The sequence below is a fragment of the Gracilinanus agilis genome, chromosome 2, assembly GCF_016433145.1.
Source record: "Gracilinanus agilis isolate LMUSP501 chromosome 2, AgileGrace, whole genome shotgun sequence".
NCBI classification, from domain to species: Eukaryota; Metazoa; Chordata; class Mammalia; order Didelphimorphia; family Didelphidae; genus Gracilinanus; species Gracilinanus agilis.
In genome coordinates this window covers 380,238,631-380,257,333 of record NC_058131.1, presented here as the reverse complement: position 1 = coordinate 380,257,333, position 18,703 = coordinate 380,238,631, and the positions used below count along the sequence as shown (strand labels likewise).

The window sequence follows — 18,703 nt, the reverse complement described above, 5'->3', positions numbered from 1 at the left end:
CAATAACATTTGTCTAACTTGTCTTCACCAGAAACAAAGAACTATGTTTTGAAGTTTAATGAGATGCTTGGATATGTCAGAAGCCACCCACTAAATCCATCTGCCCAATTGTATTTATGAGATTTCAACAACTTGAGTTATATCTTTCCAGTGTAACCTTGGAGACAGTTGATACCCATAGACTAGAAAGTATCACTACCTAGGCTCCTGCCTTAAAATATATTGTTTCAGGACTCATCTTCTGTAACAAGTGGCCTTGTTCCAGGTTTGTTTGTTTGTTTTACTAATAGTTCTCATAGTAATTACTAATAGAACTCGTAGTTCTCATTTTACTCTCTCAGGTGATAGAATATCAGGTTAGCAGATACCACAGAGAAAATCCAACTCCTTCATTTTACAGATGAAGAATCAAAGACCCCAAAAGAGAGAAATTATTTCTTCAAGTTCTTAATAGGTTAAATAAATGGCAAAACCAGGATTAAAACTCAAATTAGCTTACAATACACTTTCCCTTTCTATCAAAAAACCCTGCTGCTCATAAAAATGATTGAACCTAGTTTAAAAGTAAAGTTAGGTATTAGCAAAGGGAGACAGAAAACTCCATATTCTGATTGCCTCATACTGGATTAATCTCCCCTTAGCTTTAGAGCTTAATGTAAAGCAATACAAAATTATGTTAGAGGCAAAAAATGGTGACTTGTTTTTCATTTTATTTTTTTTTCACGGTAGGGAACAAGATCATACTGTGCATTTGGGCCAGAAATCTCATTTGCTTTCAGCTCTGCACCCAAAATGTAATGGTAGGACTGCAGGACAATAAGAAATGAGACTCTAGGCATGGGTCCAATGCGCCTTGCGGCATCTCTGGAATTTTATGTGGTGGATGGTCGCCCCCTGGAGGGAAAATGGAAGACAGCAGGCAGGATGTAACCACCCAGTCACTGAAAAACACAGCTGAGCTCTGGATGTTAAGAGTTTTTCTAGTCTGTTCCCCAACCCAAATGATTTTTCTTGGCTAGTAAAATAACGAATTTTTTTCTATTGAGGGGCCTTCTGAAGCCTCAGCATGCTCATGCCAGAGTGAATAGAAACTGAGGAGGAGGAAAGCATGAGTAGTACTATCTGGATGCTTGGAGAAGGAGAGGGAATCATTTTTTTTTTTAAGTGCAGGCATTTCAAGAAGAAAGGACAAGTTCTTTGGGCTGGAAAAACTTGTAGCATTATCCTGAGGACTGGTGATGGGGAAACATTGATCTAATCCATCTCCTCCTTTATTACTGTGTCATCTTGGGCAAATGACTTAAATTCCCTGGGCCTCATTTGTAAAATGATGTAGGAGAGGACCTCTCTTGTCCCTTTCACCTCTTGATTTTGCAATCCTTCATTTTGTAGAGGAGGAAACTTTGACTTAAAAAGATTAAGCAAAAAAAATTTTTTTAAGAGATTAAGCAAGCTTGCCTAAGACACATAGCTAATTGGTGATGTCTGTTTAAAAACCAAATTTCCTAACCAGTACTTTTTCCATGATGCCACTGAGCTGCAGACAGTTCTGGGTCCCTGAAGTGCTAGGGGTCAATAACTAAGCAATCTGGTCATAGACATATCCTATGTGAAAAGGCCCATGGAGTTCCATGCTGGACTTCACCACATACACACAATGGTAGGTTAGCCAATAGTCAGATCATCTTTATCTGTGATGACTGAGAAGCAGTGTGTCCATGTATTTTTCCATGATTTGAAGTTCCTTAACCCCACATGAGAGGTCAGGGAGGGATAAGGTAGTATAATGGAAATTGGGATTGCAGTCAGAGGATATAGGTTCCAGTCCTGTCTCTGACATTTACTACTTGTATACCTTGGGCAAGTCATTTAACTGTCCTGGGCCTCAGTTTCCTCATCTATAAGATAAGGAAACTGGACTAGATGGCCTCGGAGATAATTTTCAGATCCAGATTTATGAACCTGTTTCTTCAAAGGCCATGAACTAAACAACATCCAGATTTCTTCTTGGGTCCCAAACCCATGAGCATTGCCTCACTATACATCTCTGTCTTGGGACTGGCTTGATCTTGACCCAAGGAGTTTGGTTACCTTGGTCTCATCTTATTCTTGAGATCCTTAAGACGTCAGCTGGACTCAACAAGTTTAAATAAACTTAAAAAAAATTTTTTTAATAAGACATTTTATTCCCTGGCCTCCCCAAGAAGCTTACCTCCATGCTCTGTGGAATATTGTAGAGGTTACAGCTATTTGCTAAAACTTATATAGACACAAGCAAACTTCTCAACCCACTTTTGCAGGACATTCCTACAGCCTAGAACGGAATGTGACTAGGGACCTGGTGAACTACTCAAATGCTCTAGTTTAATGTTGTGGGAGAAAGATACAGAGGGAATTAGTTAATTCAGCAAGAACTTGGAATGCTCATCACATTCCAAGGGGACTTCACAAAGCTCATCCTGAAAAGGGTTCTTCACTGCCTTCCTTCCCCTGGGTGATGGTTTCCCCTTCCCTTTAGCACCTTCTACAACTCATTAGCGTCATCCTGGTCAGCATAGATGAGGAAGCCGGTGAATAGGCTGTCTGTCCAGTAAGGATCATAGAAAAGTCCATTCTGCTCTGAATAGAAGATCTGCAGCCAGACTTCATCCCCCTGCTTCAGGGCAAGGATGGTGGAGCCAGATGCCACATCATGGTTTCCAGTGTTGGCATCAAACGTCCGGATCCGGTACTGTCCATTGTGTACCAGCCCAATGGCCAGGTGCTTGTTGGCTAGAGTGATGTCGTAAGTGAAGTAGTAGATACCAGGAAAGCCACAGACAAACTTGCCACTGGACACATTGTAATGACCACCTTCGTTCATCAGGATCTTGTCAAACTTGATCGGCAGCCTCTCCCGAGGGTAGCTCTTGGTGACAGCCACTGAGAATGCAGACCTGGCCCTGCTGGCACCACAAGTGCAGGGCCCTGGCATTCCTGTCTCCCCCTTCTTCCCCTTGGGTCCTTTTTTCCCGGTGGCACCATGTTTCCCTGGGATCCCACTGATTCCCTTGGGACCCCTGGGTCCAGCTCGTCCAATTGCCCCCGCTTTGCCTTTCGGTCCTGGTTTCCCTGGGTTCCCTATTCGACCCCGTGCACCTGAAATACAAAGCAGGATGGCATGAGCTTGGAGATATTCATTCACTCAACAACCACTATTTGAAGACCTGGCAACCATGCTAGTGTGATGCTGGCTTGAATAATAATACTAATTAGCCTTTATATAGCACCTTAAGGTTTACAAAGCACTTTTCAAATATTATCTCATTTGTTCCTCACAATAATTCGGGGAAGAAGGTGCTATTTTTTATCCCCATTTTGCTGATGAGAAAACTGGGGCATAGAAAGAGTTTAAGTGACTTATCTGGAGTTAAACATCTAGTAAGTATCTGAGGTAAAATTTTAATTCAGGTCTTCCTGACTCCAGGTCCTTTGGTTTGTGGTGGCAGTAGATGATCTCTTCCAACCTTCTCATTTCACAGATGAGGAAGATGATCCTGCCAGTGATACTGAAAATGATAGGAAACATTTCCTCAAGAGGTAGTAGAGTTTAGGGCACATATTCAGGATGAGGAGGGAGTAGCTGGGAACTTTCTCTAGAATACACGACTGTGCATAGCATGTAATAGGAATAACTTCCCTTTATATTATATTTTATAGTTTTCAGGGCATTTTTCTCACAAAGATCCAACATTATTGTCCTCCTTATTTTATAGATGGAGGCATCTGATTCCCAAACTCCTGCTTTTGCCATTTTACAAGGTTGCTTCACACCTGTCCACCATTCAGACTTTGTGAAGAGCTTTCATCTCTCTTTCTTATCTATTTATCTCATTGGATCCTAACAATGTTCATTCAAGGGAGGGTAGGTATTTTAATACCCATATGACAGTCTGGGAAACTAAGACTCTTAAAGGTTAAATGATTTGCTGAAGATCAACACCAAAGTCAGCCTAAAATCTAACTTTACTTATAGCCAATGTCTGTCAGTCAACAAGTATTTATAAAGGATCTACAATGTGCAAGGTGCTGTGATAAGCACTAAATGTACTTTCCCCCACATTATACTGCCTTTATGTATAGATATAAATAGTAAATATTTTATTTTTAGCTAAAAGGAGCTGATGTAAATTTTATTTTGAGAGCTTCATGATATTCCTTGAGATAAATGGGGACACTCAGATGTGTTGCAAAGTCAAGGCTGGGAATTACTAGGTTGGGATTAGTATCTGTAAAATGTTTTACAAACCCCAAAGCAGCATATAACTGCTAGCTATTATTACTATTATTATTATTGTAATTAAATTTCCTTCTCCCTTACCTTCTTCTCCAGTTTCACCCTTTTCTCCATCCTTCCCATCCTGACCATCTTTGCCTGGGAAGCCCATCCTGCCCACCATGCCTGAAGGTCCTGGGGCTCCTGGGAGGCCAGGGGGACCCTGGGGCCCTGGAATGCTGCAGATGAGCTTGGGGGGGTCATTCTGGAGTTCCCCTTGGGTGAAGGCACTGAGGAGTTGATTGGTGGCACAGGGGATGGCCCAGGCCAAGAACACCCAGGAAATCATGGTGGCTACCTGCAGGGAGGCAAGGGAGCCAATGAGTTTTGGGTGGTCAGGCAGAATATTAGAAGAAAGAGCTGTCTTTAAGGGCATGGCAAATTAGGCATTCTTCCCAGTTTGGTGCTGACAGTAGGGGACTAGGATGGAGAAGGGAGAGAACAGAAGGAAGAGGGGGAGGGGAGGCCCTGAAAAGCTGGGACTAAAACAACTCCCTGAGACAGCTTCTCCTCTTATGACTCTTGCCTCCCACAATACTACTTCCTTCTGACTGCAGAGCCTGGTGCTTATGCCTTTTTTTTTTTTTATCCTGGGACTCCATTCTAGGAGCATAGGGCCACAACCAGTAGGCAATGGGACACACAGTTGCTCTGGGTCACCCAGCTGGGAAGTGTCTGAGCCCGGACTTGAACCTAGGACCTTTCGTCTCTAGGCCTGGCTCTCAATCCACTGAGCTAGCCCAGCTGCCCCTACTTTAGGTTGCAGTTTCTTTAGCAGATGTAGTTTTTACAGGGTGGGGTTGCTAGCCCCACGCCCAACCCTCCTTCTTTTTCATCCGGGCTAGGGACCGTCCTTGGCCCAGGAGTGGTAAGGGTGGGCAGTAGGGGTCAAGTGACTTGCCCAAGGTCACACAGCTGGAAGTGTCCGAGGCCAGACTTGAACCTAGGACCTCCAGTCTCTAGGCCTGGCTCTCAATCCACTGAGCCACTCAGCTTATGCCTTAGTTTCCATTAATCCAGACTGCCCTTAATGTGATGGAATAATGCTTAATGCTGATGGACTCTGGCTATTGGAAGCAAGTGCTTAGAGAGACTATTGGCAAAATAGGAAAATAATACCCGACTTCCCTTTCTCATGGGGTCATTATGAGGATATGGAAAACACTGCAAATGTGATGCAAAAAATAGAGTATTATTGGGTCCAATTGCTGGAAGTACTTCCTGTCACAGAGCTAATGTGAGAAGCTTGCCCAGGACAGAAGAAGAGTCAGGACTTGTGAAAATGCCCATTTTTAACATCAACATTATCATCGTTACCATTTCTGACACTTTTTATTGATTTAAGGTTGGCAAAGCATTTTTTATATGTTATCTCATTTGATCCTCATAATAGCCCCGGGAGGTAGGTAGGTTCTGTTATTATTCCTGCTTTACATATGAAGAAACTAAAACTTAAAAGGGATAAATGATTTGCCCAGGATCTTCCTGACTACAAGTCCAGTGCATACAATGACACACTGTCTCTCTTAATGTTTGAAATGGTATTAGATGGTCTAAGAACACTGCAGGTCCTGTGGTCTAAGCACTTAACGACAACATGCTCTGACATCTCACTAGGCTTTCCATTTTATGAAATCTGACTCTCTTTGGCTCTTGTCCTCTCATTTCCCTCCAGTTCCTGAATACTCCTATCCCTGTCTATCTGCATAGACCCCAATCAGGTTTTTAGTTTTCTAGGCAGCAGAGATAGGTTACTAAACTTGGCAAGACTTTGTGCAAGTCATTTCCCTTCACGATTTGCCATTTTATGATGTCTGTGTCTTTCCCATTCACCTCTGCTTCTTGCTTTTTGAAAAAGAGTCTTCCCTATTCCCATAATGTCCCAGGAGCCTAAACACAGTCTTCAGATATACTCCCTCACAGCTGCTTGAGCTGTTTGAGACTGTTGGGATAGGCTAGAGCTGGCGGCAGCCAATCTGTGACATTCCTCAGGCCTCTGTGCTTAGGGGTCCTGGCTTCCCTTTTTTTTAAGTCCTCTCTGGCTCTGGTTCCTTTCTTTTCTCATCTCTTTCACTGTAGGACCTCATCTAAGACTCCTAACTTTGTCTGGATGCCTTTGGCTACAGTCTGACTCAGCAGCTGCATTTTTAACAGTTAAAAAAGGGCAGGTGAAAAATGATTCTTTCCATCTGGCTTACAAGAACAGGATGAGGCAGAAAAGACCCAAGAAACAGATGCCACCTACTCCCATTCAAACTGTGGCTATCGATCCAGTGTGGAAAATGGATGGGGGTATGAATTTGGAGTCAAGGGTTCAAATGCTAATTCAAATGCTAATCATATTTCCTATGTCCAAGACTCTGGGCTAGAGACAAGGTGGCAAAATGTAGGGTGAGCTAGCCTTAGGGGAAGGAGAACCTGGGTTCAAGTCTTTGGACACATTAGGTTGTGTGACCCTGAGCAAGACAATTTCAACTATCTTGTGAGAACTTATTATTAAATTTTCACTGAATATTTACATCCTAAAAAGCAGCAAACTACAAATTAGGACTTGCCTTATTTGTTTTGTTGGTTGTCTAGATTCTAGAAAAGGATGAAGAAAATGTTAACTAATGCAGATTAAACTTAAAAGCTGTTGAGGTACTTTTTAAATGATTTTGTTTTGTTTTGTTTTGTTTATTTTTTTAAGAGACCTGGTTATTAAACATTTATCAACATGCCATTCCTTTACAGTGTCCCAAACTCTAAGACTTTAAATTGCAAAGGAGATGCTGACATTCATTGGAAGATGTAGTTTTTCCCCCCTGAGAATTCTCTGGACTAATAAAATCAAGTCCATTAAAAAAAAAAAAAGAATTCTGCCCAAAGGAACTCACCTTTCTAAGCCTCAGTTTTTCACATCTACAAAAGCAAGGGGGTTGTTTTCAAAACTTTCCTTGTTTAAATCTTGCCTTCCCCATCCAGAAAGCAGCCTTCCCTTTCTTGATTCATATTCCCTTCCTGGGTCATCTGTGAATACATGTTTTCTAAAAAACGATAGCAGGTGGGGGCAGCTGGGTAGCTCAGTGGATTGAGAGTCAGATCTAGAGATGGGAAGTCCTGGGTTCAAATCTGGCCTCAGACACTTCCCAGCTGTGTGTCCCTGGGCAAGTCACTTAACCCCCATTGTCTAGCCCTTAACCACTCTTTTGCCTTAGGACCAATACCTAGTATTGATTCTGGGACGAAAGGTAAGGGTTTAAAAAAATTTTTTTAAGATAAATAAAGACTATAGCAGGTAAAAGAATCAACCCTTGGAGCAAGTCTGGACAGTAGGGACACTGCAACTTACTAGAATTTAAAGACAGGCAGAGACACAGAAGAGAATACTGAAAAAGAAAAATCATCTGTTTCAGCTTACTTCTTTCTCTTCTTTTCTGATATTCTCCTCCTTGCTTCTACTCAAATAAAGTGCATACTACCTTGTTTCATTAATTACAATCCTGTTGAGATCAGTGACTCATTAACCTTTCTCTCTGTTTCTTATATTTAAGATGCAAAAGAAAGAGTGGGCGTCCTTCCTCTCTCTATTCACTCCTCTAAGCTTGCTGAACTATGCTCCCTTACTTTCTGAGGAGGAAAGTGATTGGACAATATTTTCTTGAGAGAGACCAAATAGTTAAAAAAAAGAACTGATGATCTGGAAACTAAAGGTCTCAGCAGCATTAGAGGACCCAGGGCAACAGATATAGGAATTGTTTTGGAAATTAAGAGGACACTTAAGTTCTCTTCTTAATGTGGAAAAGGGGGATAGGAAGAAATAGCCATCTCCAATGCTAGAGTGCCTCTTTCTCCTTGACCCTTCTTTATATCCCTGGTGGTCAAGTTTCACAAATGCTCTTCTCTCATATCCTGCATTTGGCATACCCTTTTCTGATGTCCCATGGCCCACATCATGACTTCTTAGGGTTTTAGGTAGTTCAAAGTTCCTAGCACTTCACAGTGGCAAGCCAACTCCTTGTGAGCACCATTTTGTTTGAGTTTTTCTGAGGTACTTTTCAATATGTTTAAAACCATACACTCTGAGAAGACCTAGGAGGTCACTGATTTTGGCCTTTATTTTACAGATGAGCAGCTAGGAGGCACAGTAGCTAGAGCACTGGGCTTGGAATCAGGAAGACTCACTTCATAGTTCAAATCTGGTCTCAGCTGCTTTCTAGCTGGGTGACCCTGGACAAGTCTCTTAACCTTGTTTGCCTCAATTTCCTCATCTATAAAATGAGCTAGAGAAGGAAATGGCAAACCACTCCAGTATCTTTGCCAAGAAAACTCCAAATGGGGTCATGAAAGGTTGGATATGACAGAACAACATTTTACAGAAGAGGAAACTAAGGCCCAAAGACATGAGGTAGCTAGACCAAGGTAATGGAAAGTGTGGCCAATATTGCCTTAGTGGAATTTAAGCTATTTAAGCTCTTTGGAGGGAGGAACTGTTTCTTTTAATTTTGTCTTCATATCCCCAATGCCTAGGACTTAAAAAACAAAACAAAACTGAACCTGTGATTTCAGTGGTGTAGGGAATTTCCAGCAAGAAAACTTCCTCTACCACTGAAGCTCAGTATCTTCTCTGTATCTTAGATGCTTATGGCATTAAGTTACCTAGAGCACTTAAAGGCTAAGAGACATCCCCAGGGTCCTTCAGTCAGTATGTATCAGTGTTGGAACTAGAATCCATGTTTTCCTGCCTCCAAGGTCAGCTTTTTAGCCATTGTGCCATGCCTAGAACCAAGTAGTGGCTTAATGAACTGTTTGTTGAATTACTGTGCCCAGAACCCAGGCCTTCAGATCCATAGTTTGCTGCTATTACCAGGCATTTACCACCTAATGGTGTAGTGGAAAAAAGTACAAGTTTTGGGAGTCAGAGGACCTGATTTCAAATCCTAGGCTTCTTAATTGATACCATCCATGACCTTGCTGTGCCACTTATTCCCTGTGTCTCTTTTTCTGTTAAACAAAGGTACTGGATTACATGACCTCCAAGGTCCCTTTCAGTTCTAAATCCTGTGACCTATGAACCATTAGTTTCCCAGAGGTTAAACTTGGGCTATGTGGTATCCAAATGAGGATAAAACCCAGTTCCTATTCCCCCTGAAGTTTTCTTTCTAAAGATGACAAGACAGAAGACTACTGACAGTTTGATTGCATTTCTCAAATAAGTAGTGATTTATTTCTCCTTTTGGCCTTAGTTAACTCTCTGTCTGTCTGTCTGTCTGTCTATCTGTCTGTCTCTCTCGATAATAAGGGAGAGATGTGAGCAGAGCGCGGAGGGGTTCTTTACATTCTTCCCACCATGGAGAGAGACTCCTTGTTTGGTTAAACCACAGAAACAGAATTGTGGAATCTCAACTTGGCTAAACTCCCAAGACTTTTGCTGTATGTTCTCCTCCTCTTAAGCTTCAGGGGTCAAGTAGTTAATGATCCATAAATAAACTTGGAAGTTTAGAACTTAAAGGAGTCAAGCAGTGAATTACATTTTTTGGGTGGGGAGGAGGAGTCAGGAAGTCTGGCATGTCATTTTATCCACAAGGGGAACTCCCTGATGTGAAAACCTCCACTGATGAAGATCAATAACTCATTTGTAACATTCTCTTTAAGAGTTGCCTGGCGGTTCTGAGAGGTTAAGTGGTTTGCCTATAGTCATAGCAGATAACATATCAGAATCAGGACTGGGTTCTGAGGCTTTCCCTCTATCCTCTCTCCAAAGCTGCCTCTCTGAGCCACAGAGTAAAGACAAGAAGATCAGGTGCCAATGTGCATGGGTAGAAGGAATTTCCTCTCTGAGAATTCCAGTGAAATCTTAGCTCCAAGCCAAAAAGTTATTAATACAATGAAGGCGATGCTCCAGATCTCTAGGGTCCTTTCCATCTCTATGAAAATCTGTCTGTATGATTTGCCTTTCTCTGGAGAGTAGCCCAGCCCAGAGTATTTGGATTTATTCCTCAAATCTTAGAGAACTAGAATCAGGGGAATCCCACCCCTTTTCTTGAGGGAGAAAAGTTTAAGTAAAACTTATGCTTAAGGTTTTTTTTTTTAACCCTTAATTTCCATCTTAGAATCAATACTGTATATTGGTTCTAAGGCAGAAGGGTGGTAAGGGTTAGGCAATGGGGGGTTAAGTGACTTGCACAGGGTCACACAGCTGGGAAGGGTCTAAGGCCAGATTTCAGTCCAGTATCTTCTGTCTCTAAAATTGGGTCTTACTCCACTGAGCCACCTAAGCTGCCCCCACACTGACGGTATTAAACTTGTGGAGTTTCAAGAGAAAGTCCAGGCTGAGATGGTAAATGGTTTCAAAAGAGTTTTAGACAAATTCCTGGACAGCAGACTGATAATGGATCATTCTGGAAAACTAAGATAATAATGACTCACAATTCTATATGTAGCTTTATGATTTGCAAAGCAACTTCCTTACTTCATGGGATAGGTAGTATAAATAATATTTTGCCCCATTTGCAGATGAGGAAACTGAGGGCCTCAAGTCAAGTGTCTTGCCCATGATATCTGTGATGTTTGAGATTGAAACCAGGGATGGCAACTTTGTTCTCCTACAACATGGGCTCTGGATGACTTTGTCACCAAGTCTTGGGCTAAATGGATCAAAGGCCTGACCTAGTAAGATAATTATTATTCTGTTCTTACTCTTAGGGTTCCAACAAATGAATGAACAAAGGGACAGGATGGGACATGCTTACATTATAGATGTTGGGTTTGATTGAGAAAACCATTTTGATAGGAGTAGGAATTCCCTAATGCAGAATGCTCCCATACTCTCATGGAATCCCAAGAAGCAAATTAAAAACAGAGTTTTCAGTTTGAGCCTCTGGTTTTTTTTTTTCCTCTCTGAAATGCCAGAAGAAAACATAGGAGGGATGGGGTAATCTTGTGTCCTTGACAGCTTAGTCACTGAGTACTCCTTATTCTCCACTTCACATTCTCCCACTGTCCTTTCCTTTAGGAACAGACTTTAGTCTCTGGCATCCAGAGGCTGCAGGTTTTTGCCAACACTGAAATCCACGGGATCTTTTTGCCAAGAAACCAGAGAAAACATGTTGACCTAAGCTGACATTTTACTGGCTAAATATGGGGAAAATAGGTCACTATGAGAAACCTGATAGTCAGAGCTGTAGGCAGAAATTTTGCACTAATGGGTTCCAGAAGTAATTACAAGACATATCAAAATGTTAGTTATAGGGGAAGCTATCTGGAGCTGGGGCCCAGATGTCCCCAACTACCCCAATGTGACTGTGGTTCACAAATTTATAGAACCTGAGCTAGAAGGGACTTCAGAGACCACCTAGTCAATTTTCTTTTTCATTTTTTCCCCCTGATAGATGAGGAAAGTGAGGCCCAAGAAATTATGTAACTTTGTCTAAAGTTACCCAGTTAGTAAGCAGGAGAGGTAGAACTTGAATCCAAGTCCTCTGACATCAAAAGATAGGACATACTTTCTACTGTCTTCCATGATGGGCTTGCAAAGTGCCTTAAATTTTAATTTTTGCCTGCCTTTCTATATTCAACACTTAGAACTGTGCTTGACTCATGGTAAGTATATAATAAGTGCTTGTGGACTTAAATATTTTTAGAGAATCAAATTTTAAGTAGCAAGAGCCTCCAGATATTTTAGTTTAAAACCAGACTTGAATAGGAATTCCATCTACAGCATCTCCACAAATGATCATTCAGTCTTTACCTGAAGATGTATAGTTTTGGAAAACTCACTACCTCACAATTCAACCTATTGCAATTTTTTTCAGTAATTATTAGGGTTGATGTTGTTTTTTGAGTCATACAGCCAAAAATCTACTTCTCTATGATTTTCATTTATTACTCTTAAAGTTGATGTCTGAGCGCAAACAGAACAAATCTAATCCCTCTGATACTGCTACTACTCAGGGGCAGGTCCCCATCACCTCATGCCTCTACTTTTGCAATAGCCCCAAATGGGTCTACCTGCTTCAAGTCTTTTCCAACTCCACTCCATTTTCCATTCAGCTACCAAATAATTTTCTTAAAAGTTCCAGTCCAACTCTATCACCTCCTTGGGCCCAGTAAAGCTCTGGTTGCTCCCTATTGCCTACTAGATCAAATGCAAAATCTTCTGCTTGGCATTCAAAGCCCTTCATAACCTAATTCCCTCCTATCTTTTTAGTCTTCTTATGGTACTTCCCAACACATACTTTTTGATCCAATAACACTGGTCTCTTATTCCACAAACAAAACACTCTATCTCTGTGCTCTGGTCATCTTCTCTGACTGTGAGTTAGGCTTGAACCCTCTCCCTCCTCAACTCTGTCTTCTCTGGCTTCCTTTAAGTCCCAATTAACATCGCATCTTCTACAGAAAGCTTTTCTCAACCCCTCTTAATCTTAATCCTTCCCCTTTGTTTATTATTTCCTGTTTATCCTGCATAGTTTGTTTGTCCATAATGTTTGCTTGTTGTCTCCCGGTAGATTGTAAGCTCCCTGAGGACAGGAAATATTCTTTGCCTCTTCTTGAATCCCTGGAGCTTACCACAATGCCTGAAACATAGCAGGTACTTAATAAATGTTTATTGATTGATGACTTACTATTCTGCACAATATCTTTTTAAAATTATTTAAAATAGCTCTAATGATTTCTCTCTTTTCTCCAAACTAACCACCTAGTTCCTTCAACAGAACCTTTTCTAACTGTGATTGAATCACCTTACCATCTCTGGTTGCCTTCCTTTGGACACGGTCCAGCTCGTCAAAGTCCTTCCTAAAATGTTAGAGGCCACAAATAAGAGAAATTCAGAATTGGAAGGAATTTCATACATCATTAGGCCAGCAATGAACAGGAACCCCCCTCTACAATATCCCAGATGAGTCTATCCAGTATTTGTCCAGAGACCCAGGATTTAAACCCAGGTTCTGTGACTCCAAGTTCACTAGTTTGCCTTCTGTTTTAGTATCAATTTTAAGAAAGAAGAGCATTAAGGACTAGGCAATTGGGATTAAGTGACTTGCCTAAGATCATACAGCTAAGAAGTGTCTGAAGTCAGTTCTGAACCCAGGTCTTCCTAACTCCAGGCTGGGTGTTCTATCCACTGTACTATTAAGCTGCCCTGAAACCAAGTTTTGAAACCTCTTTTCGTTCAGGAGAAGCATCTCAGCCTAGTAGAAAGATAACTGACCTTGATAGTCAAGCCAATCCTTTGACTTCTGTGTGTCTTTGGGCAAGTCATTTAACTTCTTAGGGTCTTTGGGAACATTTCTTCTTTTTAAAAATTCAATTTTAATGTTCAGTTCTAAATTTTCTCCCTTCCTCTTCACCCATGCATTGAGAAGGCAAGAAAAAGAAAACTCATTGTATCTATCTATCTGTCTATCTATCTATCTATCTATCTATCTATCTATCTATCTAGAGTGTGAAAAACAAATTTTTATATTAGCCATGTTCTAAGGGAGGAAAGCAAGAAAAAATAGAAGAAAATATGACTCAATCTGCACGCTTAATCCATCAGTTCTCTTTTTGGATGTGGCTACCATGCTTCATCATGCATCATTTGGCATTGTGGTTGGTCATTGTGTTGATAAGAGTTCCTAAAGCTTTCAGAGTTAATTATCTCAATATTGCTGTTATAATGTAGATTTTTCTCCTGGTTCTGCTCATTACACTTCGCATCAGTTCATACAAGTGTTCTTCTTGGGAATTATTTAAGACTATAAGTTGCAGAGTAGTTGTTGACCAGCGAAAGCTTCCTACACTGATAGAATCAAAGGGCCAGATTAAAAAAAAAAAAAAAAAAGGAAAACTGATCTATACTTTCCCTGGATTTAGAAGTAGAAGGAACCTTAGTGGGTCATCTAGCCCAACTTCATTGTGAGGAGAAAAGTGTTGGGTATGTCACTGCTTATTGGCAAGAGAAACTGGGTTTGGTGAGGGGTATGTGAAGATGGGGTGGCAAAATGAATTTCTTTGGTATGTTTGATATAGTGACGGGACATCTAGCTAGAGGTTCTTAGAGGACAGGTCAAGATCAGGGCGCACAAGAAAGGAAAGAGGTCAAAGAGATAGAGTGATAGTATTACTAAGTGACAGGCATGCTTACTTAAAACCAGGACAATAAATGCAGACATGGAGAATGAGCAAGAATAAATTAAGGACATAATATATTGGGTACCAAAACATACTATTAAAAAAAACTCCCTTACTTTCTGTTTTAGTAACAATTCTAAGACAGAGGGACAAGAACAATGCAAACAGGGTTAATTGACTTGCCTAGGGTCACATGAAAAGTAAGTATCTGAGGCCAGATTTGAACCCAGGTCACCTGGACTCCAGGCTTATCTCTCTATCCATTGTGTCACCTAGCTATCACCTAATAGATACTATTTTTAATTTCTACTGCTAATTTTGCTCATTAAACCCAATATACCTGCATGTTAATGTCTTTAATATGAGTTTTACTCTTAGTACATTGCCATTAATAATAATAATAATAATAATTTTTTTTTAAAACTCTTACCTTCCATCTTAGAATCAATGCTGTATATTGGTTCCAAGGCAGAAGAGTGGTAAGGGCCAGGCAATGGCAGTTAAGTGACTTGCCCAGGGTCACACAACTAGGAAGTGTATGAGGCCAGATTTGAACCTAGGACCTTACATCTCTAGGCTTGGCTCTCAATCCACCAAGCCACCTAGTTGCCCTGTTACTAATTATTTTTTTAAAAAATCATTAAATGGACGATAGTAAAAGCTAGACATAATCCAAAATAAAAATGCTGTTTATATTAAAAAAAAGGATTCTTGGACCACGTTAAAGGAATTTAATAATCTTCATCCTCTGGGATTTTCATCATTACAAAATAATTCAGAACTTTGTTCCTTTAATCAATCAAAGAGGTTTATTGTGTTTGCAGTGGGCTAGGAATTATGTTAAATAGGTTTCACACCAAAGTGAAACAATCCCTGCCTTCACAAAATTTACTTTCTTTTGGGGAAGGCAATATGTACATACATGGGTTTATAGAAAATATTTTAAAAATAATTTGTTTAGGGAAGGCATTAGAAACTGAGAGTGGGGAGGAAGAGAATCCAACCTGGGAAGTACTAGGCTTCCAAGCAATGGTTTATTTAGGTCATTAGCTATTTGATGCTTTGAGAAATATATAAATAAATATAAAATTTTGTTTTATTCACAAGTAAAAAGCCACGCCCTCATCAAATATATCGACACTGTATTCAGACAAAGAGGAAGAAGGGAAAAAGGACTTTGTGCTTTTTAATCCAAGGTCTAGAGCAGTGATTCCTAAAGTGGGTGCCACTGCCCCCTGGTGGGTGCTGCAGTGATCCAGGAAGGCGGTGATGGCCACACTTTTTTTGTATTACATTCTATTCTGAGTTCAATAAATAGTTTCATAATTTCCAGGGGGAGCTAAGTAATATTTTTTCTGGAAAGGGGATGGTAGGCCAAAAAAGTTTGGGAACCACTGACTGGTCTAGAGGAATAGAAAGAGGTCATGAAAGACAATCTTATTCAGCTCTCCCAATACTTTAGTCAGTTTCTTTCCTTTGAGGAGAATGGATTTTTAGAAGCCAACAAATCTTACTTTGAGCAAGCTTCTCCTGTACCTCAGTTTCCTGTTTTATAAAATGAAAGAGATGGACTACATGATCTCCAATTTTCGATGATTCTAATGAGAATTTAAAAAAGTCTTTGGGTTTCATATTTTCAAGGAATTTAGAGCTGGAAGGGACTTTAGGGATGATGTAGTCCAGCCCCTTTTTACAGAAGAAACAGGAGCTTAGAGAGTTTATATATTAGTTGCTCAAGGTCTTGTAGTAATGACTCTTAAAAGTTGGAAGAAAATATTTCCCCTTAAATAGCATTTCCAAGTCTCTTAAAACCTCCCAACATTAAGTTGAGTTCTTTTGTATGTTCAGTAATGCAAGTGGAACTAAAGCAACAGGAGTACAGTGCATATGTCCTAGAACTATAATTAGGTCATTTTCCACCTGGGGGCAAAACCAGTTAGTGTCTGAGGCTGGATAGGAACTCAGATCTTCTTGACTCTACCTAATTGCCTCTCTTTCACTTGGATTGTAAGATTTTACATTATTTGTCTCTTTACGTCTTTTAATGACCCATGCACACCTGTGTCGGTGCTTTCTGGAGGAGGCTGTGAGCGGGTAATGAGTCTGAATGAGCCAGAGGGGATGTCGAAGCGGTGGCACAGCTGCTCTGCCCCCATGCCACTGCCACATGTGGGCGAATGTTAAAGAGAACCAGCTGGTGTTTAAGAACATAAACCAGGGGGTAGGGTGGGGTGGGATGGGATGGGAGGCTGGGATGTGAAGCTGAATGGCCAGGCTCTCGATATGACCCAGGAACACAAAAAGGAGAGTCCCTTAGAGACTGAGTCTTGTGAATACCAAACTTTGTATATAGCTGGTTAGGAGCAGGTTGCCCAAGGTAGAGTCTACAAAGATGGCAAACAGTGCAGCATCTACTGCTCTAAGTCTTGGTTTGAATATTTTGGGTGGGGGTCTCTTTAAGTTCTGGAGGGATGCTTTGGGAGACTTGGCACATCCTGTGGTGGTCCTGCAAGCATCTACCCACCCCATGGTAGCAGCTAAGGGTCAGAGTCCAAGAATGGATAGTCTTATGCAGGGCTTAAAGATTCCTGAAACAAAAAGAGACTGCAGAAGGGAGTTTGTGCAGGCATTTGTACCCAGTTGCCAATTTTATTTCAGCAGCATGTTTAAATCTGACCAAAGGGCCAGGGTCATTTAGTAGAAAGAAGGTTAGCCCTGGAGTTGGGGGATGAATGTAGGTTCTAGTCCAAGATTTGCTGCTAATTAGCTATGAATCCTTGGCAAATTCCTTAGCCTCTCTGAGCCCCAGGCTCCTCAGTTACAAAATGAGGGATTTGGATGAAAACTTTAATTCTCTACATCTTGGCATGGTACCCCTATTTTTGTTCCTCAGGGAACAGAATTTTGAGCAGTTTCCTTGCCCATCCCTGTCCCTTACATGTCTGAGAAACCATTATCCACTTCTCTTTAAGTTTAAAATTTCCTTAGCAATTCAGGGCAGGGCAGAGGAGATGCTAGCAGCTTAAAACTGCCATCAGAATCTAGATACTCCACTTCTCTCCAGCCCCTCTACACAGATTTTCTTTTTAACTTTTATTTTGCCTGGAAAACCTCCCCTCTCTGATAAGAGGCTAAGACTGAAAGATGCCTGGCCAGGGTGGGATAGGGCCATGTTTGGTATTAGAAAAAGTGAAGGGTCAAAGGTAAGTGAAACTGATACTCACCAGGGCCAGTCTTTTCCAGAGGATTCCTGGGGGTCTCAGGCATCCATCATGCCACGAGCCCTCAGTTCCTGGGCCATGGGGAATCTAGGCTGCTGCAGACAGTTCTCTCTACCCAGGCTGTGCTATAACTGAGGGCCCACAAGCTTTTGCCACGGTTGCCACTGTTTCTCCAAGTCCTGATGTATCCCGGCTTCTCCCAGCAGCGCTCACAGCTCCAGCCTCTGGCTCCTTTTGCCCAAAGCATAGTTTTCCCATCCTGTAATGGGATTGAGCTCCTTCCTTCTGGTCACGTGCCCCAGCCAATCACACACATGTGCTGGGGCTTGGGGAACAGTTTCTCTTTGTTTTTGCAATAAGTTGGAAAAAGTTTCAGTGCATGTGGCAGCCAGACTCATCCCTCTGGGAAAATAGCCTGTGTGCATGGGTGTGTGTGTGCATGTGTATCACTAAGAACATATGAATCTTTGCATGTGTGAGTATGTGTGTATGTGTCTGAGCATGCCTGTCCATGTTTGCTCATGTTTACATGCATGTGTGAGTGAATGAGAATGTGCTTGCGTGAGTGTGTAGATCTGGATGTGAGTTAGCCAGAGTGAGTTTGAGGACAAGTTGGCATTTTATCATCCTCATCTCTCATCTCCTTGTATTTTGTTACACAGAGATTTACTATCATGTCAAGGAAGCGGGAGCAGCTAATATGGGTGCAGGAGATAGTGCCTGTTTATAAAATGTCTAGCTATGTGGGACTTATCTAAGAATGACTTCGGTGAACATGGTTTCTTGAAAAGTCTTGTGATATAATCACTGTTTCTCAGGGCTTACAATGTGTAAGTGTAAGAACCAGTGACTGACGTTAAGCCTATCAGCCCACTAAAACCTTGTCTCTACTCAGAGTTCTTGTTTTTTGTTTTTTTTTTTAAGTCCTTATTTTCTGTCTTAGTAACAACTCTAAGACAGAAGGGCAAGGGCTTAGCAAATGGGGTTAAGTGATTTGCCCAGGGTCCTACAGCTAGAAAGTATCTGAGGCCAAATTTGAACCCAGGTCCTCCCAATTCTAGGTTTGGCA

At 41.3% G+C, this 18,703-nt stretch overlaps 1 protein-coding gene across 2 annotated transcripts; it reads right to left on the bottom strand.

The window, feature by feature from the left end:
- Positions 1-2,194: 2,194 nt before the first annotated feature.
- On the bottom strand, positions 2,195-17,846 carry C1QTNF2 (C1q and TNF related 2). 2 transcript variants are annotated; one of them, XM_044661736.1, is made up of 4 exons: positions 17,638-17,846; positions 13,044-13,093; positions 4,361-4,613; positions 2,195-3,138 (listed from the first exon to the last, which is right to left on the bottom strand). In XM_044661736.1, the coding sequence occupies exons 1-4, from the start codon at positions 17,678-17,680 to the stop codon at positions 2,525-2,527; spliced, it is 960 nt and encodes a 319-aa protein (XP_044517671.1). In that variant the 5' UTR covers positions 17,681-17,846; the 3' UTR covers positions 2,195-2,524. The 2 variants fall into 2 exon arrangements, with proteins under 2 accessions (XP_044517671.1, XP_044517672.1); XM_044661737.1 differs by lacking the exon at positions 13,044-13,093.
- Positions 17,847-18,703: the final 857 nt, after the last annotated feature.

What these genes read in the sequence shown, in the direction of transcription:
- C1QTNF2 (XM_044661736.1), bottom strand. Translation starts at nt 17,680, where the DNA reads ATGCCTGAGACCCCCAGGAATCCTCTGGAAAAGACTGGCCCTG. An exon ending in TCTGGAAAAGACTGGCCCTG is followed by an intron (nt 13,094 to 17,637) that starts GTGAGTATCAGT and finishes CTAACATTTTAG; the next exon opens with GAAGGACTTTGACGAGCTGG. An exon ending in AAGGAAGGCAACCAGAGATG is followed by an intron (nt 4,614 to 13,043) that starts GTAAGGTGATTC and finishes GCCTCCCTGCAG; the next exon opens with GTAGCCACCATGATTTCCTG.